The following is a 26,259-nucleotide window of genomic DNA, read 5'->3' as shown; positions in this document are numbered from 1 at the left end:
TTGCCCTTCCCTGAAGGCCTGGTCGCCCCCAACTTCCCTCCTCTATCGGCCAGGTCACCCCTAACTGTCCTCCCCTGCAGGCTTGATTGCCCCCAACTGTCCCTCTCAACTGCCCTCCCCTGCTGGCCATCTTGTGGCAGCCATCTTGTGTGTTGGAGTGATGGTCAATTTGCATATCACTCTTTTATTATGCATCATCCCATGCATAGCCAAGAAATGGAAGCAACCCAAGTGCCCATCACCAGAGGAGTGGATATAAAAGTGGTGGTGCCTATATACAATGGAACATTACTCAGCCATAAAAAAATAAAATAAAATCTTACCATTTGCCACAGCATGGATGGGCCTAGAAGTATTATGCTAAGTGAAATAAGTCAGAGTAAAACAAATACCATATGATTTCACTTATATGTGGACTCTAAAGAACAAAATAAACAAAATTGAAACAAACTCATAGATACACAGGGAACAGACTGATGGTTGCTAGAGGGGAGAGGGATGGGGGGACTGCATAAAAGAGGTAAAGGGATTAAGAAATATAAATTGTGGCTCAGTTGGTTGGGCATCATTCCATGCACTAACAGGTTTCTGGTTCCATTTCCAGTCAGGGCACATGCCTGGGTTGTGGGCTTGGTCCCCAGCAGGGGGTGTTCAGGAGGCAGCCAACCCATGTTTCTCTCTCTCCCTCTCCCTTCCTCTCTCTCTAAATATCAATAAAAAATATATTAACAACAACAACAAAACAACAAAAACAAGTACAAATGGGTCGTTACAAAATAGTCACGGGGATGAAAAGTCCAGCAGAGGGAACATAGTCAATGCTGTTGAAATTAACTAGGTATAGTACTAGGTGGGGAATGGAAATACCAGGGGAACACTTTGTAAAGTATGTGAGTATCTAACCACTACGCTGCACACCTGAAACCAATACAAAATAATACTGAATATAAACTGTAATTGAAACATAAAATTAAAGAAAAAATTTTCCATTTTGGGGGGTTGCGGGGGCAGGAAGAGAAGAACCATGTATCATCCAGTTCAACTCATAGGAAAAGGGCCCTTGCACTACAGCCCCCTTTAAAGGAAGTAAAGGAGATAAAAGAATGGTCGTGTCTTGGACACCTGGGTTTCCTGGGTAAGGGTGGGGGAGCCACCCAGCCAGCCTCACTCACCACTAGGTTGCCGATGACCATGACCATGAGGAAGACGGTGAGGCACATGGCCTGGCCGGCCACCTCCATGCAGTCCCACATGGTCTCGATCCACTCGCCGCACAGGATGCGGAAGATGATGAGGAAGGAGTGGAAGAAGTCGTGCATGTGCCAGCGGGGCAGGCTGCAGTCCGCGGCGATCTTGCACACGCACTCCTTGTAGCTCTTGCCGAACAGCTGCATGCCCACCACGGCGAAGATGAACACGATGATGGCCAGCACCAGCGTCAGGTTGCCCAGCGCCCCCACCGAGTTGCCGATGATCTTGATGAGCATGTTCAGCGTGGGCCACGACTTGGCCAGCTTGAAGACGCGCAGCTGCCGGGCGGGAGGAGGGCAGGGGCGAATGAGGCCTGGGGACCCCGGGCCAAGCCAGGGGAGCCCCACCCTTAGGGGAAAGAATCATCTTGAACAGCTTGATTCCCTACTCCCCGAGAAGACTGGAAGGCCTGTTTGCCTATTAGATCAGAACGTGCATATCCTACTACCCCATGGTCTTCATACGTTCCAGAAGAAAAAAAAACAAAAGTCCTTATTTGTCAAAGATACAGATAGAGCTTCCAGCCCGTGTGACTCGGTGGTTGCTAGTCAACCTATGAACCAGGAGGTCAGATTCATTTCCCAGTCAGTGCACATGCCTGGGTGGGCCCCGTAGGGGGCATGCAGGAAGTGCCAATCAATGATTCTCTCTCACCATTGATGTTTCTATCCCTCTCTCCCTCTCCCTCCTTTCTCTGAAATCAATTTTTAAAAAAAATGTCACATATTTAGAGATACAGATAAAGTGTTTACAAGTGAAATTATATGTTGGGATTTGCTTTAACATACTCCCTTCCACAAAAAAAAGGGGGGGGGGGCAGATGAAACGAGCAGCAGACTATTGATAGCTGATGAGGCTGGGTGATAGGTACAGAGGTTTCTTATATTTTATACTTTATACCTTTCATGTGGCTGCATGAAAGGTCCCAGAATGAAGTTTAAAAAAATAATAAAAGTGCCCCGAGGGGAGAGGGGGGTGGAAAGGGCACTAATTCAGAGCTCCGGTTCTACTACTAAAGGTCCTCCCAAGCCTTAGCTTTCAGGTCTACAGACCGGGCCAAAGTCCCTGTTCCAAGGTCACAGGGGTCAAGCTCCTGGGCTGTCATTTTGGCCCCCAGCAGCCCTGTGTGATAGGGGAGGGGCTCCCTTTCTCCCCATTTTCAGTAAGAAGATCCCCACCCTGCCCCTCCCCCACCCTGGCCCGGGCTCACGCACCAGGCGGAAGGAGCGGAGCACCGACAGCCCCTGCACGTTGGCCAGGCCCAGCTCCACCAGGCTGAGCGTGACGATGATGCTGTCGAAGATGTTCCAGCCCTGCTGGAAGTACTCGTAGGGGTCCAAGGCGATGAGCTTCAGCACCATCTCTGCCGTGAAGATGCCCGTGAAGACCTGTGGGGCGGGGGGCGGTCCCCGTCACAGGTCAGAGCTTCCGGGAGCACACAGCTTTGAGCGTCTCCTACCCTACTCCCACCTCCTGGCAGAGTCTGTGCGGCCCAGAGCCCTGAAGGGGCAGGTAGTGGTGCCCGAGGCACCCGAGCGTGTGTGTGAGTGAAGAGTGGGTGGCCATTCCACAGGGGAGATGGGGACCACCCAGAGACCTGGGCCCTTCCGGTTTTGGCCATGTGACCGAGGGCTAGCCCTTAATGTCTTATTTAACACTCACAGAGGGCTATGTGGTTGCCATGATAACCTCAATGGTATGCCGGTTTCTGTGTCATTGGAAGGGATTATCACACCCATCTCAGGAAAGGGGAAACTGAGGCTCAGAGAGGCTAACGGGAAGTGCTTGGCCATGCTGCCCACATGGGAACGAGTCAAGTCTCAAACCTGCTTGATTCAGTGTCCCGTTCCTGCACCCTACAGCCTCTCTACCCTCACTGGCATGGGTCTCAGGACTCAGCCTCTTGGTGGACTTGGAAGTCTAGGGCGGGGGCCAAAAGGGGGAAAGTTGGGAACAATGAGAAGGCCAGAGCTGCCCCACCCCCAAACACAACCCTCTATATGGAGCCTGAGTCCCTGAAAACTCCCCGGGCACGGCCCCCCTCCTGCCAGGCGCCAGCTGCCCTGGGTCCACAGCTTGCCCTGGCACATGCCGAGCCCCGCCCAGGAGCGGTCCCTGGCCACAGCAGGTGCCCAGTCGGCAGCAGAATGTGGGCAGGGGGTGAGCAGGCTGTGGGCCGGCCCCATCACGCACACCCCAGCAGCTGTGCCAAGTCCAGAGCACGCCCTGGCCCCTCCAGCCCAGCCCGGCCACGGCTGCTCGGGCATCTCCACGGAGCAGACTTGCCTGCCTCCCAGGCTGGGGACTCCAAGGTCCGATTCCCCTGCTATCCACCCAGGCCTGTCCTTCCTCGAGCCTCAGATCTCTCAGGCCCCCCTGACCCTCAGGGCGGGGGAGCATGTTGCCCATTTGCCATCCTGAAAACATTGGAGGGAAACTGAGAAGGGCGGGGCGGGGCTGGAGGAGGAGGCGGCTTTTTCCCTTTGTCAGGCTCCACCGTGGCTGGCAACGAGGTGATAATGCTCCTAATGGGTAGGGATAAGCAGGCGGATCAGTGTGTGTCAACAATAGTGGAGCAGGCAGGGCTCGGAGGGCAGTAAGCCTGGCCACACTGGAGAAAGGGGAGCGGGCAGGGGGCTGAGGGTTGGGGGACTATGCCCTGGGGCCTCCAGGGTGAGCTGGGGCCTCTTGGGCCAGGGTGCCCACAGCTATATGCCCTACTTCCAGGTCCTGTAGTTCCTCTTAGGCCCAGAACAGCCTCTAAAGGTGGGGAGACTTGTCACTCAGTCCCCCCACCTCCATTCCCTCAATTCTCCCATATCTGCACCCAGAACCTCATCCCCACTCTCTCTGCTCCCAGCTATCCTGAAACCCAATACATCTCGTGGATCACCCCATGTACCTTCCTTGTATATCAACTTACGTCCCCCACATGCTGGAAAACTAACCCCAGCCTGTCCACATCTGCCCCCAATAGTGCCCCATATTTCCACGCAGCTGAGAGGGCCCCACCAAGCCCTGTGTCCTCTCCCCTGTCCTGCTCGGAATGACCACCTCTCTCTTGTCCCCTCCCTACCAGGTTGCCCACGGTGAGCACGTGGTCAAATTCATCTGTCATGGGGTAATGCTCCATGGCCATGAAGAGGGTGTTGAGCACAATGCAGATGGTGATGCCCAGGTCCACGAAGGGGTCCATGACGATCAGGTGGATGATGTTCTTGAACTTCACCCATGGGGCGCAGCAGTTCCATATGAGCACTTTGTGGGCACACTTGTACCACCACGGTGGGCACTTCTGGTGGGCCTCTTCCAGCTCTGGGGTAGGCGGGGAATCAGACACGTGATGGGGAGCCCCTCTCAGTGGCTACCTTCCTCCACGTGGTCTTTGGGGCCCCCCTTCCAAGCCCTGTCCCTTAGATCACATCTCAAACCCCACCCTTCAGGACCCCCTACTCTAAGCCACACCTCTCAGTGCATCACCCTCAAAACCCAACCCTTTGGACCCTGTCCCCCAAAGACCTGCCCCTTAGAGGCCTTTGCCCCAGGCCCCTTCTCTCAATGGGCCATTTCAAGCTTCGGCCTTCATGACACAACTCACAAAGCCCTGCCCCTCAGTGACTCTCACCCCTGCCAATGGCTCAGGGCAATGATCCTGCACCCTGCTCTCACAGTGCCTGAGGGTCCCTGGTGGGAGGTTACTGCTAGGAGTTGGTTTCCAGTTCCTCCGGCTGCTGGCCGGTGCCACTGGGGAGCAGACTGTGATCCCCCTGTGGGCTCTTCATCGCTTTGGCAGTAATGCTGGCTCCTCCACACTGTTCCTAGCCAATCAGTCACTTCCCACCAGCATGGCTTTCTGGTTCTTGCCCCTGTTCTTGCCACCCTGGCTCAAAAGCCCGAAAGGCCCAAGGTGAAGCTGCTCCTCCACCTGGACTTCCAGGCCTGTGCGGCTGTGGGAATCCTCAGCCCGGCATGATCTCCTTTCATTCCCACCGGAACTTCTAAGTGCCATTAGTGCCTCCCATCTCATAGAGGAGGAAAGGGGACTGGAGTGGCGGCAGTCCCACGAATCCTTGGATTTGCAAGCATGATTGGGACACCCCAGGGGTGGCGGTGGCTGACTCTCACCTCCACCCAGGAGTTAGCAATCTGGACCTCTCATAAAGGCTGAACATTCTAGTCTGACCTTAACAACACCACCCCACCCCCAACCTGAATGCTACTGCAGGTGCTACTGCCAAAAATTCTCACAACCATCCAGCAAGGGCAGTGTTGAGTGATCACTTAGGCCAGCTCTGCCCAGCATTCCCTGGGGCATTCTCTGGCAGGCACACATACCTGGATGCCTATCATACAAGGTCAGGTGAAATGATGCCCTCTAGAGGTTTGCCAAGTCCCCTAGGACAGCGGTCGCCAACCTTTCGGGTCTCATGGACCACCAGAGGCCCATGGACTACCAATTGGGCCTGAGGACCATCGGTTGGCAATCGCTGCTCCAGAACCTCTAAGTCCTTCCTGACACAAGTGGCCTGGGAAGGGAACCAGATCTCTTCTGTGACAGATTTCCTTCCTTCCCTCGCTCCCTCTCTCTCTTTTCTTCCCTCCCTCCTTCTCATTCATCCACATGCCCATGTGTTTCTTCCCATTCATTAATCTTTCAGCCCACCTATCTATCCATCATCCATTCATCCATTCACCCATCCATCCATCCAACGATTTGTATAAATCTATCTACCTTCTCTTTATTACCTCCTCCTTATCCTCCTCCTGAGACTTGGGGAGCAGCATGGGCATTTGAGGGAGTCTGTGACTCTACCTGGCAGAGTCTGGCCTTTGGCCTTTAACTTTTACCCAGAGACATTTGAGGAGCAGGATCTCCAGTTTCCGGAACTTTGGGCCTTCCTGGTTAGTATTATTATCCTGTCCTCCATTGCCTTGGCAGCCCCCAAGGCCCTCCCGGAAGCCCCCATTTCCCGTAGCAGCCTGGCCTTGCAGCCAGAACTGGGGTAGGGCAAGCCAGGACTATATTTATCGTGGCCATTTCTTCGATGCCAATATTAAGTTACTGTCCTCCTGAAGCTGGGCCCAGGCAGCCCCACCCTCACTTCCCCAGGAGCTCGAGTGGCCTGATGGGCAGCACATGCAGCGTAGGATGGGTGTGGGGGAGCCAGGCACTCACCTTCCATGGCATCTGAGATGGCACTGTCTGCGCTGCAGCTCGGCCTTGGGGGCCCCTTCTCCCCTGGTGATGTGTCCAGGCTGCCATTGCAGTCTTTGCCGTGGGCTGGGTCACCATCTGCCTCCGCATCCTCCAGAGCCTGGGCAGCCTTGGCCTGTGGACCAGCAGGGTGATGGGCATGAAGTCCATGTCTGAGCCAGGAGGATGGCCTGATTGACTCTCAGAGCTTCCTCACTAGTCCTTTAGGATGGGGCCCTTCTTCTTGGCCTGCCCTGAGCCTAGTGGTGGTCCAAAGTGACTGAGGACCCTCATCCTTGAAGACCCTCCGCTCTGACGCTGTGACTGAGCCTGCACTTCATGAGATGATGAGAGAGTGGGCACTGCTCCCTGGGGCCTCATCTTGACAGGAACCCATATTCTGCTCAGAAAGAATCACAAAATCATGGATATTTAAGCTGGAAGGCTATCTCTGATCCCTTGTCACATATGGGGAAACTGAGGCACAGAGCTGCAAAATACTATTTCTACTGCCTGGATTATCTCTCATCCAACCAAAGCCCCCAGCCCGGGGCCTCTGTTCCCCCTGCCTCCAAGCCCCTGCCCCTTCCTCTCCCTCACCCTCAGCCTGCCCAGGAGAACCCAGGCCGAGGGGCAGGGAGATCCCTGGGTCCTCGGCCTCCTCTCTCTGAGTCCAGACCTTCTCCATTTCCTCCTGATGCTTTTTGTATTTCTCCAGCAACTGCTGAAACTCCGCTTCTCTCTCCAGATCCTCAGCCATATTGGCCTCGTTCTGCTCATCGTAGGCCATGGCCACCACCGCCAGGATCAGGTTGATGAGGTAAAAGGAGCCCAGGAAGATGATGACCACGAAGAAGAGCATGTAGGTCTTGCCAGCTGCTCGGAGGGTCTGGGGGTGGGGGCAGGACAGGATGTATCACAGGGTGCCCGCCTGCTTCGCTCACCACCCCTCTCCACGCACCTACTGCCCTGAGAGGTAAACAGAAAGGGTCCTTCACAGAGCCTGGTGATTTGAGGCAGGGTCTGGTCATCCTTGACAGGCTAAACCACACTCTGGGGAAACTTCCAAATGTACACCCAGTACCCAGACTTTCCTGATCTCCTGCTCAGAGAGCCCTGAGGACCAGCCAGACATGGTGAGGTTAGAAAGCCAGGATAAAAAATGGTGGACATGGGTTATGGGGGCTGGAGTCCCAGCTTTGCACGGTGCTTGGTATCTAGTAAGAGCTCAACAGATAGCAGTTATTATTGTTGTTGCTATTTTCATTAATATCATCAGTGTTAGAAGTATCACCAGGGACCAGAAAGCATTGTTGCTCCAGACTCAGCCTGCCTGTTCTGCAAACAGTAGAAGCTAAATAATTATGTCTGGGGCCCTGGCTGGTTTGGCTCAGTGGATAGAGCGTTGGCCGGCAAACTGAAGGGTTGCAGGTTCAATTCTGGTCAAGAGCACGTACCTGGGTTGCAGGCCTGATCCCTGGCCTCAGTCAGAGTGCATGCAAGAGGCAACCAATCAATGTGTCTCTCTCTCACATCCATGTTTCTCTGTCTCTCCCCTTCCCTTCCACTCTCTCTAAAGATCAATGGGAAAATGTCCTCATGTGATGATTAGACAACAAGTTAAAAATAAAATAAATTGTATCTGGGTAGAGTTGAATTTCTAAGCTGCCCTACGGTACTGCGAGGACTGGGGATCTCTGCCAGGCCTAGATCTCAGCAGAGGTGGAGAAGGATGAAGAGGCTGTGGCTCAGATCTCAGGTACCCAATGTTGGAGCACTGAGGGGGCTCCACAGGTGAGACAGCCCTGCTGGGGGTCCTGCCAGGCGACAAGAGGCTGTGGGGATGAGGGAGGTTCTGGGGCTGAAGAGCAGGGCGGGGGCAGCTGTACCAGCTGGAAGAGGTTCTCCCAATAGTCCTGTGTCATGAGGCGGAAGAGAGACAGGAAGGCCCAGCTGAAGGTGTCATAGCTGGTGTAGCCATAGTTGGGGTTCCGCCCGGCCTTCATGCATATGTAACCCTCGGGGCAGCGCCTGGGGATAGAATGGGGGCTGGTTTTAGGGAAGAAGGAGAGCCCCAACTGGGGGCCAAGAAAGGGGGGCTCATAGTGGGGGAAATGCTTCAGTCCTGTGTCCCAGAAAATATTCCATCCATGCCCATAAGTTTCCCTTATATTCCCAGCCTCCCCAGGTCCTTGGCCCTGAGCAGCCCCCCGTTTTCTGACACCCCTGGGGCACCTTTTCCCGTCACCCTGCATCACTCACCCAGCGTCACTGCTGTTCCCACAGAGCAGGGCGTCGAGGGCACCCTCCAGGAAATAGAAGTTCCCTTGGGAGTCAGAGGCCACAGAGGACACATGTCACCACATGGACACACTGTGGGCACATGTACCCGCTGCACACCTGGAAACACATCTGTGGGGACCACACAAATAGCCGCTTCCTGGTCCCCCTCCCCCTCCTTTAGGTCTCTGGGTACACACACGGCAGGGAGCTCAGCTCCAAGTGGTGTGAGCTCAGTGTCTGGAGTGGATGCACAGCCAGAATAAGCAGGGACACAGGGAGACGGGAGGAACATGTATGTGTGTGCATGGGGCTACCATGTGTCTGCGCAGGGCCCCTGACTGAGGGCTGAGGCTGGGGGACGAGGAGGCCAGGCCCCAGAGTACCAGGCTGAAGTAGGGGTACCCGTCTCCTATTTGCCAGAAGACACTGTGTAGACTAATGGTGGCCGTTTGAGAATGGGTGCCTGTGTGTGACTGTGTGAAGTATGAGTATGTAAGCAGGATGTGGGTGTGTGGTTGCCTGGTGGGGGCCCTCCCAGGGAGTGCACAGGTTAAGGACGAGGGGCCACGGACTGCTGCTTTCTACAGTGGAAGCTTCAGGATTGTCAAAGCAATTGGGCATTTGTTGTCCTATTAGCCCTCTGAAAAAGGTGTTGTCATCTCAGTTTTCCAGGTGAGGACTCAGCCTCAGGGAGACCAAGGGACTTGTCAGAGGCAAGTGGGAAGTGATGGATTTCAGCTCAGGTCCTCTCCTGCTGTTTATCTCACAGGGGCTGCCCCCGGGACTGGGACCGGCCCCACTGGCCTCGGTCCTCCGTCCGTACCTTCGTCACTGATGTAGGCGTCCCAGTCGAAGGTGTAGTTGCTGGCCCCGCTCCCCGGGCTGTCCCAGGAGTCGTTGCCGAACCAGGTGTCGTTGCCGTCCCAGGTGTCGTTGCCGTCCCACAGCTCACTGTCGTACCACGTGCTGTTGGTGTCATTGAAGGGAGGGGGCCACCGCACACACTTCTGCCGCAGGTTCCCCATGAAGAGCTGCAGCCCCACCAGGGCGAAGACGCTCAGGCAGAAGACGGTGAGGATCATCACGTCCGAGAGCTTTTTCACCGACTGGATCAGCGCCCCCACAATCGTCTTCAGACCTGACCACAGGGTGGGTAAGCGTATGGACGAGGGAGCAGGCAGGGCAGGGGTAACTCACTCCCTTATCCTCCAAGCCTCTGCCGACTCCATCTCCTCAAGACTTGACTTACCAGGGGCACCACCCCCCGGAGAGCTTCTCAAATGAACCCCACTCCTCTCTGATCACGTCCTTAACCAGGAGCCTTCGAATGGCCACAGACTCTCAGCCACTAGGAGACGGGGCTCTAGTCTCCACGTGGCTGAGACTAGAGCCCAGTCTCCACAGGCTGCTGCCTGACTCCCAGAGCAACACACAGGCACACAGTGGAGCTTAATAAATGTCACCTGGCTGTTTTCGCTTAGAGCATCGGCCTGAGGGCCAAAGGGTTGAAGGTTTGATTCCTGGTCAAGGGCATGTACCTTGGTTGCAGGCTTGATCCCTGGCCCTGGATGGGACACGTGCGGGAGGTAAATGATATGTCTCTCTCACATCTCTCTCTCTCTCTCTCTCTCTCTCTCTCTCTCTCTCTCTCTCTCTCTCTCTCTCTTCTCTCTCTCTTCCTTCTCTCAACTCGAAAAAAATCAATGGGAAAAAAATATCCTCAGGTGAGGATTAAAAAAAAAAAAAAAGTTAAAAGAGAAATATACATTTAAAAAATATAAATAGAAAAAAAAAGAAAAAAGAAATGTCACTAGGTCAGCATTCCCAAAGTGTGTTCCACAAAACACCAATCTCCCAAACTGTGCCCTTACAGGGGAGCAGGTGTTCAATAATGTTTGGGGAAGGCCGAGCTGTGTACTTCTCGTGGAGAGTCACTGTGTAGGCTCTGACAAGTCCTCCAGAAACAAAAACTTTTAATACCATGTTTATTAACTTACTTGGCCACAGCACTTCTCTTTGGATAATGCCCATCATCCCCCAAGGACTGGCAGGGTTCACACCGAGAAGCTCTAGACTGACTTTGTATGATCATCGCATTCGGCCGTTTGGATGGACAGAGGCATAAACAAAACTTACGGAATGCCAGGGTCCGATTCCCATCATTCATGGAAGAGCCCTTCCCTTGGGCCTAATCCTAGTGTCTCTCGCTTCAATATTAGTTTATTTCCTTTCCTTATCCTGGCATAGACAAAAATACCCAGCAGCCTCCTTATAAAAACCCTCCAGAGCTCCAGGATGCTGGGAGTGTGGCATCGAGGAAAGGTGTGGCCCTGGCTCCGTGGCCGATGTTTGCCCCTATTGGGGTGGCCTGGGGCCTCCTTCCTGCACCGCAGGGTGAGGCCTTTGGTCTAGAGGAGAACTTTCTAGCATTACCTGAGTCATTTCCCCTCCTCCCAGCGCCTGCTTGCCATCCCTTATCCCCTTTCTCTCCTTTAATGAACCTTCTCCAGTTTCTACGAATGCTTTTTTGAGGGGCTGGATGATCTGGATTCTATTTATTTCCTGCTTCTTGATGCATTACTTTGGAATTGCCCAGCCCCGTGGCTCAGTGGGCAAGCGGAGTGCTCCCTACGGAGCCTCAGGGCCGGGACTCTCCACACTGACCCCCGTGGGTCTCAGCTGGAGGTCGCTGCTCTGCACACAGGCCACGCACTAGTGTTCTACGTACCTAATCGATATTAAAGCATCTAATCCTCACCACGGCCCCAGGCAGGGCACTATCACTACCCTGTTTCCCCGAAAATAAGACAGTGTCTTATATTAATTTTTTCTCCCAAAGCTGCTCTAGGTCTTATTTTCAGGGGATGTCTTATCTTTCCATGCGCTACGTCTTATTTTCGGGGAAACACGGTATCGACATTCTACAGATACTGAGGCACAGACAGGTTAAGCCACTTGCCCAAGGTCAAAGTGAGGAAATGGTGGAAGTGAGAACTGAACACAGGCAGTCTGGCTCCAGAGTCTGTGCTCTTACGCCCTTGCTATGCAGCCGCTCAAATGCACATCCTCCAGCCTGGGCCCTTTTCTCCTCGCTGGCCATGGGACACCCTCTGTGTCCACGCTCTGGTGTGTGTCTTACACACTCAGCCTGGGAGTCTTGTGACCCTGGGTCAGGCTCCTGGAGCTTGAGTGTCAGGTTCCAGGCCTGGGCATGAGGGTGGGGGGCTGTTGACCCCAGCGGAGGGTCCCTGCACCTCCCCAGTACCTGGGATGACGGTGATGGTCTTCAGGGCCCGCAGCACCCGGAAGGTTCTCAGGGCGGAGATGTTGCCCAAGTCCACAAACTCCGTCACGTACCTGGGTGGGGGTGGGGGTGGGGTGAGGGCTGTGTCAGAGCCAGGGGTAGATGAAAGGATAGAAATCAGGAGTCCCTGTGGTTGGGGTTCCCACAGGGGGGCTGGGGAGCAGGTCACTCCGAGGTTCCTGTGGGAGTCTGAGAGTGGGGAGAGAGTGCAGGAGCTTGGCTGGGGAGTGGGTGTGGCCTCCCAGCGGGCGAGGCCTTGGGCTTAGGGCTGTTGTAGACTCAGGGCTGCTGCGTGTGGTTGTACATGGTGTGGGGGGGGAGGCAGCAGGAGAGCCTCCAAGCCAGACCCTGGGATGGTGGCTCCTAGTTGTACAGATAGCTTACTGTCAGCACCCCTGACCCAAGGCCCCTGCAGTCCACCCTCTGAGAGGGTGAACCCACTCAACTGCTCCCTTTGAGGCCTGGCCCTCTCCGCTCCCCCCGCCACAGCCTCAGGACCCCTGGGCCCCCCTGCTCACGCCATCGTGATGACACTGAAGTCCAGCCAGTTCCAGGGGTCCCGGAGGAATGTGAAGTCGTCGATGCAGAAGCCTCGGGACAGCATCTTGATGAAGGATTCAAAGGTGTAGATCCCCGTGAAGGTGTACCTGGCGGGGAGAGGGCCGGCCAGGGCCAGGCGTGTCATGCCTAGGGAGGGGGTGGGTGGCAATGATGGGCCTCCCAGGACGGAGGGGCACAGAAATGAAAAGTGCCAGCCCGGGGCTGAGGACGTTGGTGAGAAGGACAGTGTGTGCCACCTGGAGGCTTAAGGTGTTGATGGGGTGACAGTGACAGTATGTGTCTCTCTGAACACAATCCTCAGAGTGTGGACACCTGGGATGAGCGGTACCCCCGGGGGGGGTGGAGGGGGGGAGAGGGGAGGGGAGGAGAGACTTACTCCACGTTCTTGGACCAGGGAGGCGGATCACTCATGGTCATGAACACACAATTGGTCAAGATGGTGATCATGATGAACATGCTGAACAGCGTTGGGGGGAGGTCAAGGAAAGTGAGGGAGCAGGTGGGGAAGGGCGGTGGACAGAGGCCCTCTTCGCCCAGAGCACCCCATTTTGCTTATCCCTGCCCCCGCCTCTGCCTCTCCCCACCCCTGCGCTCGCCCCTCTCAGCAGGATATGAGTGGATGAGCACCTTGATGGCGCCGCGTCTGATGACGTTGAAGGGGCTCAGCAGGTAGAGGGCGGGGGTGGCGGAGAAGCGGAAGATGGACTTGCCCTTGTTGAGCACGATGAAGGTCTGAGGCAGGGAGAGAGCTGTGAGGCCTAGGGACAGGCAGACAGACGGACGATGCACAGACAGGTAAGGCAAACCCTCCCAGGCCCCCACCTTCTTGTCACTGTAGTAAGGGTCCAGGTCCTCCAAGGGGATGCCGATGACCTCTGGCGGGGGGTCCCCATAGATAAGGGGCAGGTTCTTGCCGGCCTCCAGGTCGCCTCGTGGCTTCCGCTCAGGCTCCTCGATCTCCATCTCCTTGTTCCGCTGCTGCCGGGCCGCCTCCTCCACCATCCGCTGCTCTATGGCTGCCAGGGACTCCGGGGTGAAGGGGCGCAGGCTGTGGGGGCCCACGGGCACCACGGTGGACAGAGACAGGCGGGCCATCCTTGCATCCTGGGTTCAGGGGCCAGGAGGGCAGTGGGCAACAGGGGCAGCTGTAGCGTGCGGGCCCCCAAATGCTGGGTGGCCTTCTGCCCAGGGGCCAGGCTCGGGGGGTGGGTGTGCAAGTGCTGTGGGGATTGCAAGGGGTGCCCGCAAGGCCCAAGTGCTGCTGCTGTACAGGTATTGGACACAGAAGCATCACCCCCGAGCCCCACGCCACATTCTCCCCAGCAGGGGTTGGCTGCCCTCAGGACTGATGACAAACCAACCAGATCCTCTTCAGTCTTGGGGACTTGGGGTCAATGCCCCCGTGCCCTCAAATGCCTCCTGGGCCTGAGCTCTGGGAACAGTGTGGCTTCAGCCTACAGGGAGAGGGAGAGGGAGAGGGAGAGGGAGAGGGAGAGGGAGAGGGAGAGGGAGAGGGAGAGGGAGAGGGAGAGGGAGAGGGAGAGGGAGAGGGAGAGGGAGAGGGAGAGGGAGAGGGAGAGGGAGAGGGAGAGGGAGAGGGAGAGGGAGAGGGAGAGGGAGAGGGAGAGGGAGAGGGAGAGGGAGAGGGAGAGGGAGAGGGAGAGGGAGAGGGAGAGGGAGAGGAGAGGGAGAGGGAGAGGGAGAGGGAGAGGGAGAGGGAGAGGGAGAGGGAGAGGGAGAGGGAGAGGGAGAGGGAGAGGGAGAGGGAGAGGGAGAGGGAGAGGGAGAGGGAGAGGGAGAGGGAGAGGGAGAGGGAGAGGGAGAGGAGAGGGAGAGGGAGAGGGAGAGGGAGAGGGAGAGGGAGAGGGAGAGGAGAGGGAGAGGGAGAGGGAGAGGGAGAGGGAGAGGAGAGGAGAGGGAGAGGGAGAGGGAGAGGGAGAGGGAGAGGGAGAGGGAGAGGGAGAGGGAGAGGGAGAGGGAGAGGGAGAGGGAGAGGGAGAGGGAGAGGGAGAGGGAGAGGGAGAGGGAGAGGGAGAGGGAGAGGGAGAGGGAGAGGGAGAGGGAGGAGGGAGAGGGAGAGGGAGAGGAGAGGGAGAGGGAGAGGGAGAGGGAGAGGGAGAGGGAGAGGGAGAGGGAGAGGGAGAGGGAGAGGGAGAGGGAGAGGGAGAGGGAGAGGGAGAGGGAGAGGGAGACAAGTTATTATACCACATGGCCTCCATGCCAGCGTGAGGCAAAGAGGAGTCAGATGTGAAATGTCCCGGTGGCCTTAACGTGGGATCAGCCTTAAGCATGAATGGCAGATGGATTTCACCTTGAGGGTCAACTTGGGTTGGCTGCTGTTGGCTGCCAGGAGATGTGAACAGAGACCATTGAGGTTGCAGCCAGACTCAGTGCAAAAGAGACTGCTGTGATTGTTAGTGATGTCTGCCAGGGGCATGGGAAGGAGAATGTAGTGCATCTGCCTGTGTTTGCCATCCCTGGCCAGGAGGGAAGGGAAAGGTGTGGGGTGTGGAGTATCCTGTCCTGAGCTTTGGGGAAGTGTGATATTGGGCTGGAAGGGAGAAGAAGGAAAGGCCCTAGGCCCTGCGGAGGGTCCCCCCAACTCCCTCCCATAGGACCTGAGGAATCTAATCCACAGTCGGGCAGGGTAGATGGAGCAGGAAGATGCAGGGTACGTATGTGGTGGGGGGATGGGCTGCAGATGCTAACGTGGAAAAGGCGGACACACACGAAAAGGTCCTGGGCACAAGGAGATGGACAGTTTCAATGCTGGGGACAGGGCTGGAGCTCCCAGCAACTGCTTTTGGCTGATGGGCCCTGTATGAACTGGGCGGGTAAAGGGCACCCACCCGGAGCTTTAGAGGCCTGTGAGCACTGTGTGGACTGTGTGTCCTGGGCCAGTCCCTTGGCCTCTGCTGGCCCCTGCCCAGCCATCCTGAGCTTGTTCCCTGTGGAAGGGAGGTAATGGGTCACTTATCTCAAAGGCCCTGAGGAATGACCCGCATTAGCAGGGAGACCCCTGCAGCTTGGTCACATGTAGCTGTCACAGGGCCCACACAGTCAGCCCCCACAGAGCCACCCAGAGGTACACTGGGGGTGGCGGCCTTCTCACAGTGGGCCCACACGCCCCAGCAGGATCCCTGTCCCCGCCAGGGCCGGCTCTTCCTCAGGCTTGGTCAACAGGTGGGAGGGCGGCCCAGGGAGCGGCCAGAGCCATTGGGCAGAGCTGGCCACGCCCCCGCCTGGCTGCCCAGCTGCTCCCTCCCATCATCACCCGGGGAGTCGTGTTTCCATGGGATGACTCTGCTCATTCCTGCTGACCCTGTCCCCCAGCTGCTCATTGGCCCCATCGTGTGCGTGGGAGGGTGGATGCGTGAGCCCACGCTCACACACATGCATACACGCACACACATCCAGCCTGAGACCACCCCTCGCATGGTGGTCCACACGGTTTGTACCCTGCCCCTTAGCACACATCTCCAACACCAATCCCACACTCCGCCCACACAGAAGATACTGTCCTGCCAGGTGACCAGGGAGGGACCCCACGGCAGCCGGGCACCCTCCCAGTTCCTGGGCCCCAGTTGGCAACAACCCTTTGGGCCAGTGGTCGGCAAACTCATTCGTCCACAGAGCCAAACATCAACAGGACAACGACTGAAATCTCTTTGGAGAGCCAAATTTTTTAAACTTAAGCTTCTTCTAACGCCACTTCTTCAAAATAGACTCGCCCAGGCCGTGGTATTTTGTGGAAGAGCCACACTCAAGGGGCCAAAGAGCCGCGCAGTTTGCCGACCACGGCTCTGGGCGCTGCTGCCCACTCTCGCCTTTGCAGCGCCCAAGAGGGACCGCAGACGCCAGTCAGGCTGGCTCCCGCCCCAGCACTCAAAACTACAGTCAACTACGCTCACCTGAGGCCCCCGTGGACAGCCCCAGCGGGTTCCACTCGCTGGCCCTCCCTCCAGCACTCACACCACCACCGAGAGAAGAACCAAATTGCCCTTCCGGCCTCTCCCTCTGCTCTAAGCTCCTCCTTCCTGCTCCTGGGAGATGCTGCTCCCCGGGGCCCTGGTCTGCCGTCTACAGCCGTGGTCACAGCCGCTCCTCCCCCTCGTCACGGTCATATCCACCACCGCCTCCTCTCCGTGGCCTCCACAGCTTTAACACGTGTTCCCACGCCCCACGGCCTCAGGCGTGTCATGTCACGGCTCCCTTCCTGCGCAGCCACAGCCCGCACAGCTCTTAGCCAGTGGTCGGCAAACGCATTCGTCAACAGAGCCAAATTTCAACAGTACAACGACTGAAATTTCTTTTGAGAGCCAAAAAATTTTTAACTTAAACTTCTTCTAACGTCACTTCTTCAAAACAGACTCGCCCAGGCCGTGGTATTTTGTGGAAGAGCCACACTCAAGGGGCCAAAGAGCCGCATGTGGCTCTCGAGCCGCAGTTTGCCAACCAACGGTCTTAGGTCAATGGTAATTTGTGCCCCACTTGTGTGGTTGTCCAGTGGTATCTGTCTCCTCCATCAGACTCCTTGTGGGCCGGGTTTGGGGTCACCACTGAATTTGGTGCCTGTGGTGTGACCCACAAATGGCACAGGCAGCCCAGCACCTCCTCCTACTGTTCCCCAGCTGGCCCCACTCCACCTGAATTCCTCTCCTCCCACCTGAAAGCCACTTGGCACCTGGATGCCTTGTCCTGTGAGAGGGAAAATGTCCGCGTTGGCCAGGCCATTGGAGGCACGGTTTTGGTTGATGGCTGCTGAAAGAAAAAGCATCCAGGTGGTACACCTGGTCAGTCCCCTCGCCCTGCTGATGCTCCCTGCTATTGCTGCCTCGTCACCCCTTACCTGCTCTGTTCAAATAACCTCCCATCCGCCTCTCTACCTGCCGCTGGGCTCCCCTCTAAAATTTCTTTTTTTATTTTATTTTATTGATTTTACACAGAGAGGAATTGAAGGGGATAGAGAGTTAGAAACGTTGATGAGAGAGAAACATCGACCAGCTGCCTCTTGCACACCCCCCACTGGGGATGTGCCCGCAACCAAGGTACGTGCCCTTGACCGGAATTGAATCCGGGACCCTTCAGTCCGCAGGCCGACGCTCTATCCACTGAGCCAAACTGGTTTCGGCCCCACCATCCACATTTCTAAAATCACAAATCTGATCATGTCACCCCCCTGCTTAATCCCTGTGGCTTCCGGCTGCTTAATAGTGTGTCCACACTCTTCCACGTGGCCTTCCTGAGACCTTCCATGATCTGATACCTACTTTGCCACTGACCCCCTCCCCCACTCTGGCTATGCTACCTCCATTTCTACAAATGGCCCACGCTAGTTCTCACTGCCCATGGCCTTGCTATGGTCTGTTTGCCTCCTGGAGCACTCCTCCTTTTTGTCTCCCTGGAGAGCTTTAATTTGTCCTTCCAGACTTCACCTACCCACAGACACTGCCTCCAGGAAGTCTCCCTGGGTACCCTGGCTGAGAGGCTCAGTCCTTTGTGCTAGCAGTGTGCCTAATGCTCAGTGTTGAATGAGTCCCAGGAACACGCCGCCTTCACCTCTTTCTCCTTTCTCCTGAAGCATAACCAGAAGCTGTGTGCCCTGCCCCCTCCTCCTCCACCCAAAGGCCAGGCCTTCCACTTGGGCTCCGGCCCTTACTGTCTGCGCTTCCCAGGGACCTTATTCTCTAGCTGTCTTCTCTCCACCACCATCAGCGCCTCCCCCCTTCAAAACAATGGCAGCCTCCCGGCCTCACATCTCCTTTCATCTGTTGTCCTATTTTTCTGGTTCTCTTCACAAACCAGCTTCTTGGAAAGTATCTACACCAGCTGTCTGTACTTCCTTGCCTTTCATTCACTCTCCAACCCCTTCCAGCCTGGCTTCCATTTCCCCAACTCAACTGAAGCGGCTTTTGACAAGTCACTAGCACCCTCTCTGTTGCCAAGTCTGCTGAACACACTTCTGTCTTCACCTTCCTCAGCCTCTCAGAAGCATTCAGCCCAGTTGGCCGCAGCCCCCTTCTGGAATGCTCTGTGTCCCCACCTCCGTGAGAGCACGCCCCTGGTTTCCCTCCCCCTTCTCTGGCCGCTCCTTCTCAATTTCCTTTGCTGGTCCCTCTTTCTCTCCCTAATCCCTCAAGGTTCTCAAGACTCGGTCTGGTCTGGATGGCTTCATTCCTATGACTGTAAATAGTGTGGCGGCAATATGATAAACTTCTCCTGTGAACTCCAGACAGATACATTAACTGGCTACTAGACCACTCCCTGTGTGTAGCCAATAGGCATCTCAACCTACGGTGTCAGAAATGACACACTTGTGTTCTTCCCACAGTCTGTTCCACCCCCGGTCTGTTCCACCCGGTCTTCCTCAACCCAGGACATGGCACCGCCATCCACCTGGCTGCTCAGGTCAAAATACAGGCATCTCTGAATTCTCCTTTCCCCCCCTTCATCTTCTACTTTCAATCTGTCCAAGGTTCTCTTAACATGTCTCCAAAATATCCCTAACCTCACCGTTCCCCCCCTGGTTCATATCGTAATAAATTTTTGCAACAGACTATTTCCTGCTAACTGTTTTTGTCCTGCCCCTCCAAACCAATCTCATAAAGCAGCTGAACGATCTTTTAAAAGCAAGAAATGAATTCTGTTTCTCCTGCTTAAATTTCTCCAGTAACTTCCTGTCCCACTTAGAATAAAACCTACATATCTTACTAGGTGTATTGGTTAATAATGAGGATTTTTTTCAGTAGATGGAGTTACACATACGTTGATATAGTATATGCAATTTGCTGTGTATGCTATTTTGTCGTATTGCTCCTTCAGATTACCACTTGTTCTGATTGATGGCACACGCACTTTCAATTATCGTGGATTACAAAATCTGCATTATTAACTGATTAATAGTTAATCTGCATTATTAACTGGTTAATATTAACTATAATAATGCCGACCCTGTAATCAAAGAAAACACGATAATTTCAAGAGAAACATCAAAAGTGCTTTATTCAAAGTAGTAATGTCCATCGCTAGCTACACATTTCCCCCATCTTTCAGGTAATTTGTGGATACCGTCCCAATAGAACTTTTCTTGTTTTGAGGCAGACCATCCAGAGACCCAATTTTCCACTTCTTCGTAAGTTTTGAAGTGCTGCTCAGAAAGTGTGTGTGCCATCGATCGGAACAAGTGGTAATCTGAAGGAGCAATTCAACAACATAGCATACATAGCAAATCACATATACTATATCAACATATGTGTAACTCCATCTATTGAAAAAAATCCGCATTATTAACCGGTACACCTAGGATGATCCAGCCCCTGCCTCTCCACCTTCGTCTCCTGATCTCTCCTCCCTGCTCACTCTGCGCAGTGCGCTGGCCTCCTTCCAGATCCTTCACCACAGGGACCTTGCGTGCCTTTGGCCGTGGCTCTCCCTGGAGCTCTCATTCCCGCCCTCTTCACATGTTGTTCCTTCTTACCCCCTCCCCACCCCCTGTCCCCAGGCCAAGACTCAAATGTCTCTTCTCCAAGAAGTTTTCTCCTCCTCTAGTCTCTATCACAGTCCCCTGTGTTTTTCTTTGACATCATTCATCATAATTGGTAATGTCTTGTTCATTTGACCAATTTACTTGTCTGTCTCCTCCTGTAGGCTGAAATGTTAAGAGGCAGGAACTGTGTTGGTCTAAGTCAGTGGTCAGCAAACTCATTAGTCAACAGAGCCAAATATCAACAGTACAATGATTGAAATTTCTTTTGAGAGCTAAATTTTTTAAAATTAAACTTCTTCTTATACCATTCTTCAAAACAGACTCGCCCAGGCCATGGTATTTTGTGGAAGAGCCATACTCAGGGGCCAAAGTGGCTCGCGAGCGGCAGTTTGCTGACCACAGGTCTAAGTCATCATAGCCAGCCCCAGCCCTGGGCACAATAAATGTTTGCTGAAAGAATGAGTGGATGTGGCCTTGGCTATAGACCTTTCCAGGGATAAAATGGATTCTGATATATTCCATCCATCCATCCACCCGCCCACCCACCCACCCACAAGCAGAAGCTGAGCTAGTTCTGAGGAGGACAGAAATATGTCCCAGTTGAGGATCCTGCCTTCAGAGAGCTGAGAGCTGGGGAGAAGGTGGACATGGGCACACGTAGCTACGATATGAGGAGGAAGCGATGCCCGCCCCAAAGCGGGGAGGCGATCGTGCTCCGGGAATTCAGGGGGAGGTGGGTGGAAAGTGGGGCCAGGGCCTTGAATGACAGGCCTGGGAGTCTGGATGCGGTCCTGCAGCCTTGGAGGGCCCTTCACAGGGGTGGTGGGTGGAGGTGGGCCAGCACGTACCTGTCCCTGCCCACCCTCTCAATGCATCTAGAATAGAGGGGACACGCTGTGCTGGGTGCCAGGGAGGAATGAAAGGACACTGGGACATGTGTACAGTGAGTGACTCCCTGGCTGAGACAAGCATGGCAATGCCCCCTAACCGTCTGGGTGTCTCACTGGCAGGTCTCCATGTGGCTCCTCCAGCCACAACCTAGCGTCAAAGGGCCAACGGGACAGTTCAAACCCTCCTTCTGCCAGCCCACGATCGGACTCCGGCCTCGGCCCTGTTCCTCAGATGTGGCCGCTTCAGGCAGCCTCTTCCCTCTGAGTTTACGGATGTTGGAGCTGCAAGGACTCGAGAGATCAACGAGTCCAACTCCCTCATTTTACAGATGGGGAAACTGAGGCCTAGCAAGGAGCAAACTCTCCCGAGACCATATATTTATTCATTCAGCAAACATTTCCTGAGCATCTGCTCTGTGCCGGGCTCTGTTCTGGGAGCCGGGGGTATGGCAGCGGAGAAGTCCCTGTCCTCACCGAGCTTGCATTCCCGAGGGAGGAGGCAGAAAATAAATAGGGAAGCAAATAAGATAATTTTAGAGAGTGATAAATGAGAGGCCAAGCCAAAATTAAAATCCAGCTCCTTTGGTGGCAGGGCCAGAGGCCATTTAGTAAGTGAGAAGCCCGTTGGAACCTCTGTCGAAACGGAAGTTTGGGCAGAAGTGGTGGGTAAAGTCAGGCCATCTTGGGGGCCTGGAGGTGGTGAGCAGACGGGGACGGGTGGGGGAGGAAGGGTCGGGAGTCAGGGAGCCAGGTGGGGCCAGCTGTCCATAGGCAGGGAGCCCAGGGTGAGGACACTGGAGGGTGAGGCGGCTCTCTGCTGGAGCTGGTCCAGCCCGGCATTGTCTCTCTCTCTGTGGGGCTGCCAGATCGGAACACCCAATTCCAGATATAGTCTGACCACAGACAGAGGCCTGGACATCCTTCCTATTCATTCATCCCAATATGGCACTTGCTTCTTCAGCAGCCATATTGGTGGAGTTTGCAATCACCCCTGTAATTTTGCCCCATGAACTATGGTCAAATTAGATCTTTCCTATCCTATCAATAGGGCAATTGATTTTTTTTTCTTTTCTTTTTATTTATTTATTTATTCTTTTAAATCCTATTAGACCTCAACAAAATATTTTCAAATTGAACCCAAGAGCACATAAAAAGAATTGCACACTAGGACCAAACAGGATTTATCCCAGGTATAAAAGAGAGGTTCAACATTAGAAAATCAATTGATATGGGGGGTGGGGGTCAGTTGGGGAAAAAGAATACATATGTAAAACTAGACAATAATAATAAAAAATAAAATAAAAACAAAACTGCAAAAAAAGGAAAATCAATATAATTCATCACATCAGTAGTTTAAAAAAAATCACATGATTATATTACTAGATGCAGTGGGGGGGAAAGCATTTGACAAAATCCAACACCCATGCATGATAAAAATTCTCAAAAAACTAGGAGTAGAGGGGAACTTCCCCAACATGATAAAGAACATTTACAGAAAGCCTACGGCTAACACAGTACCTAATGGTAAGAAACCAGAAACTCTGCCACTATATCAGGAACACGGCGAAGATGCCACCTCTTACCATTCCTTTTCAAAATCTTACTGGAAGTCCTAGCTAACGCAATAAGTCAAGAAAAGGAAATAAAAGATATACTGATTGGGAAGGAAGAAATAAAACTGTCTGTTTGCAGAGAACATGACTATCTACGTACAAAATCCAAAGGAATTAAAAAAACAAAACAAAAAACAACTCCTGGAAAAAAAAAATACACCCCAAAATCTCCAAGAACTAACAATGATTATAGCAAGGTCTCTAAAATGCAAGGTTAGCCGAGACCGGTTTGGCTCAATGGATAGAGTGTCGGCTTGGGGACTGAAAGGTCCCGGGTTCAATTCCGGTCAAGGGCATGTACCTTGGTTGCGGGCATATCCCCAGTAGTGGGTGTGCAAGAGGCAGCTGATCGATGACTCTCTCTCATTGATGTTTCTAACTCTCTATCTCTCTCCCTTCCTCTCTGTACAAAATCAATAAAATATATTTTAAAAAAATAAAAATAAAATACAAGGTTAATATAAATCCAGGTGTATGCTTTTACATCTACCTCTACTTAAGTTCCTCTTGTTCGTTGTATTATTTCACCTCCAGGCTTTTGTGAAAGCCTGTTGGAGCTTGGTTTTTCTCTCTTAGCTCGAGGCCATCCTTCACAGCTGGGTGTCTGTGATCCTGATTATCTCAAATTATTGGCTAGGCAAGGCTCAGGACAGACACCACCATGCTCCTCCCTCCTGCTGACATATGCTTCTAGAATCTTCTCTCTTATAACACAAATGCTTTCAAGGTGGACCCTTCAAGCATCCAGAAGCCCACCTAGCTGCACTGCATCAGCCTGAAATCCCCCAAGAGGCCTCAGCCAGGCCCTGCAGCCTAGGATGCACAGGCCGCTCTGAGAAACCCTCGTGAAAATGGTTGTGAGCTGCCTCTCCCCGGCTGTCCCCCAGGGCACATCCCCGAGGATGCAGAGGCCCCAGTCACCAGCCTTCCTGCCAACAAGCATGCTCTTCATCTCCAGCAAAGCTTCTGGTCACAGAAGCCCTCCCCCCAGGGCCTGGCTGTTGATTTCTCTGTGGATTTGGAGCAGCATTACCGGGAGCTGTGCGCGGCCAGAAAAGACCTCTCAAGCTTCACCTGCAGAGGGGGCTCAGACTCAGGACTTTCTGGGAGACAAACAGGTCCAACCTTTTTCTGTCCTGGCCAAAGACAGCATCCGGCATCCGGGTGGCCTACTTCCCAAATTCCTACGTCCCACTGTGGCCTACCTCCAAGAATACAAAGTGGATCTCCATGACCCCCTGGGAGTGAATCTCAGGGCACAGCTTTTTCTCAGCGTGGGCAGGGGTGGGGGTGGGAGGGCGGCTGTGTTGTTTCTTTGCCAGCTCTTAGTGCCTGGGCTGGACAGGCCAGGGGCCTGGAGGAAGTCCCGGGGTGGCCCCCCTCCTGGTCCAGCACTCTCTGCAGGGGAAGTTGGCTCCAAGAGGTGTTGGAGGGCGACCTGGAGCCCGGAGCCTGGTGCGGAAACCTCCGGGCTGTCAGGAGCCCTGGGAGCTCTGGAAATAATCAGGGTCACCTGGGGTGCTCCTGGGTGAGGGGTGGGCTGATGCTGATTGCATTTTCCCTGTGAGGTTCACTGGGTCAAAACAAGCCCCCTTTTCCGGCACCTGACTCAACCAGCCTGATGATGTGTCCTTCCCGGGGGGTAAGAATGACAGTGGTGGCCACTTTTATTTTGCACGTACTGCATGCCAAGGCTGGCTCCCTGTTCAGGATATACTGGCAACCCTTTCCCCCACCATCAGCTCTGTACTCTGCCGAGTCCCAAAGGCTCTCTAAGAACATTTGGTTTGTTTCCCCCCCGACTTGCTTTCTCCTCGCAAACCTGACCTTTCCCTCCACCCAGAGTGCTTCTGGTTGGTGAGGGGCCGATGAAATAAAAACCCACAAGTGGGCTGCTCTCTGGGTTTTGTGAGCTGTGCCCACTTCCCGCTAACCCTCCCCCGCTCATCTGTGGGTCCTTGAGTCTTTTCTTCCCAGAAGCAGAGGCCCGAGAGGGAGTTTTTGCCTCCAAGGCTGAGCCTTAAACCACACCTTAAAACACAGAATTGATCCCAAGCCCCAGTCAGCTTGGGAAAGAGTCTGTTTAAGGTGGAGGGGTTCTTTGGGCCCCCAGATCTCAGCACCATTGCGCTGATGTGACCAGGCCCACAAAGTGGAGGCTTAGAAACACTCCTTTATGAAAAGCAGTCATGCCCTAACCGGTTTGGCTCAGGGGATAGAGCGTCTGCCTGTGGACTGAAAGGTCCCAGGTTCAGTTCCGGTCAAGGGCATGTACCTTGGTTACGGGCAAATCCCCAGTGGGTGGTGTGCAGGAGGCAGCTTATCGATATTTCTCTCTAATCGATGTTTCTAGCTCTCTATCCTTTCTGTAAAAAAAATCAATAAAATATATTTTAAAAAAGAAAGAAAGAAAGCCCGGAGGAGGTGGGTAAGCAGTCATGGGGGGGGGGGGGGAGGAGTAATGGATTCGTTCATTTGGTGCTTGCTGTGTGCCAGGCACGGCTCCAAGTGCTTCCAATTAGTCCTAGCTAACATGAGCAGAGCAAGAATTCGAATGCAGCTCTTTGATGCCAAACCCACGTGCCTGTGCCTACAAATGCCACCTCCTTCTGGCTCCTTGGAGAACTCGGCTGGGCATGCTGCCCTCCTTAGCACAGGGCACACCAGGTTGAGGTCCCATCCAGGCTGTCCCCCCTGGGTTGGTCTGACCCTCATCTGTCTGTCCTCTGCAAAGGACAGACCAGAGTCCTTGTGCCAAGGCCCTGAAGGACGTGGGTGGGGGTGGGAGTCTGGCAGGACCAGCATCAGGCTTCCTAGAGCCTCGTGGTGGGAGCTGTGGGTGGTGGGGCCGACAGGTTTGATAAAGAGATTTCTTCAAGTCTTGGCTTTTATTTGCACTAATTGATCCTCATATACCCCTAACTCCTTCTGCAGCCCACTTGTGTTTGTGTGCATGTACACGTACACACGTACACACACACACACACACACACACACACACACGGGCCTTGCTTCCTTGAGTCATTGCTCAACTGCTCCAAAGGTTGGGGAGGCTGATTAGTTCAGGCCTGGGGCTTTTAACCCTCTGCTGGCTCAGCAATTTCCAAGAAGTAGGTAAGCATCATGACCCAGGCTCCCTGCATGACCCCCCCCCCCGCCCCCCTCAAATCTGTGTATGCTCCCATCTCCTACACACATGTCTAAGGCCACTGCACAGGCCCTGGACAGAGGCACACAGGACACAGGCACCCAGGCTGCCTCCCTCCCCCTGTGTTGGCCTCCAGATGTTGGCCTCTGCCCTCTCCTGTCTCTGCCCTGCACCATTACCCCTCCCAGACCACAGCTGACAGGCCTATTTCCTGCCTCGAGTCCACCAAGAGGACTTTGCAACACTAAGCTTGAGCCTGGAGAATTCCGGGGCCCACCTGCCTCCCTCCCTCCTCCATCAACCCTTCACCAGGGTGGGCTTTGAGCTCGGGCCCCAGATGCCAGCCAGGCCCTGGGCACTGGGGTCATGGTCACCAGCACTAGGACGAGCGGCCCTCTAGCTGCCCGAGGACCCCAGGCCTAGGACCTGAAACCCCTGAGAAAGGCTGAGGGACTGTGTCTTGCCCTTCAGCCAGCCACTCACGGGCTCAGACAACTTTGCTCAACCCCCCAAACTGCCCCAGAGATGT

General features: G+C 54.4%; 1 protein-coding gene across 4 annotated transcripts in view; it reads right to left on the bottom strand.

Moving 5' to 3' along the window:
* Positions 1-26,259, bottom strand: part of SCN4A (sodium voltage-gated channel alpha subunit 4) — a 48,427-nt gene that overhangs the window by 18,746 nt on the left and 3,422 nt on the right. The window contains exons 2-15 of one of the 4 annotated variants that reach the window (XM_084861805.1): positions 15,443-15,541; positions 13,416-14,047; positions 13,208-13,325; positions 12,970-13,060; positions 12,551-12,679; positions 11,994-12,085; positions 9,552-9,866; positions 8,708-8,771; positions 8,335-8,476; positions 7,125-7,334; positions 6,428-6,581; positions 4,328-4,566; positions 2,466-2,639; positions 1,173-1,529 (exon numbers count right to left, since the gene is read on the bottom strand). In XM_084861805.1, the coding sequence (XP_084717931.1) occupies positions 1,173-1,529; positions 2,466-2,639; positions 4,328-4,566; positions 6,428-6,581; positions 7,125-7,334; positions 8,335-8,476; positions 8,708-8,771; positions 9,552-9,866; positions 11,994-12,085; positions 12,551-12,679; positions 12,970-13,060; positions 13,208-13,325; positions 13,416-13,688 (2,358 nt within the window). In that variant the 5' untranslated portion in view covers positions 13,689-14,047; positions 15,443-15,541. Of the gene's footprint in view, positions 1-1,172; positions 1,530-2,465; positions 2,640-4,327; positions 4,567-6,427; positions 6,582-7,124; positions 7,335-8,334; positions 8,477-8,707; positions 8,772-9,551; positions 9,867-11,993; positions 12,086-12,550; positions 12,680-12,969; positions 13,061-13,207; positions 13,326-13,415; positions 14,048-15,442; positions 15,542-16,504; positions 16,769-26,259 lie in introns of those variants that run through there. The other 3 variants (XM_084861806.1, XM_084861804.1, XM_084861807.1) reach the window with 3 other exon arrangements.

The sequence above is a fragment of the Pipistrellus hanaki genome (assembly GCF_964339955.1).
Source record: "Pipistrellus hanaki genome assembly, chromosome: 16".
Lineage (NCBI taxonomy): Eukaryota > Metazoa > Chordata > Mammalia > Chiroptera > Vespertilionidae > Pipistrellus > Pipistrellus hanaki.
This window is presented reverse-complemented; position numbering and strand designations above follow the sequence as displayed.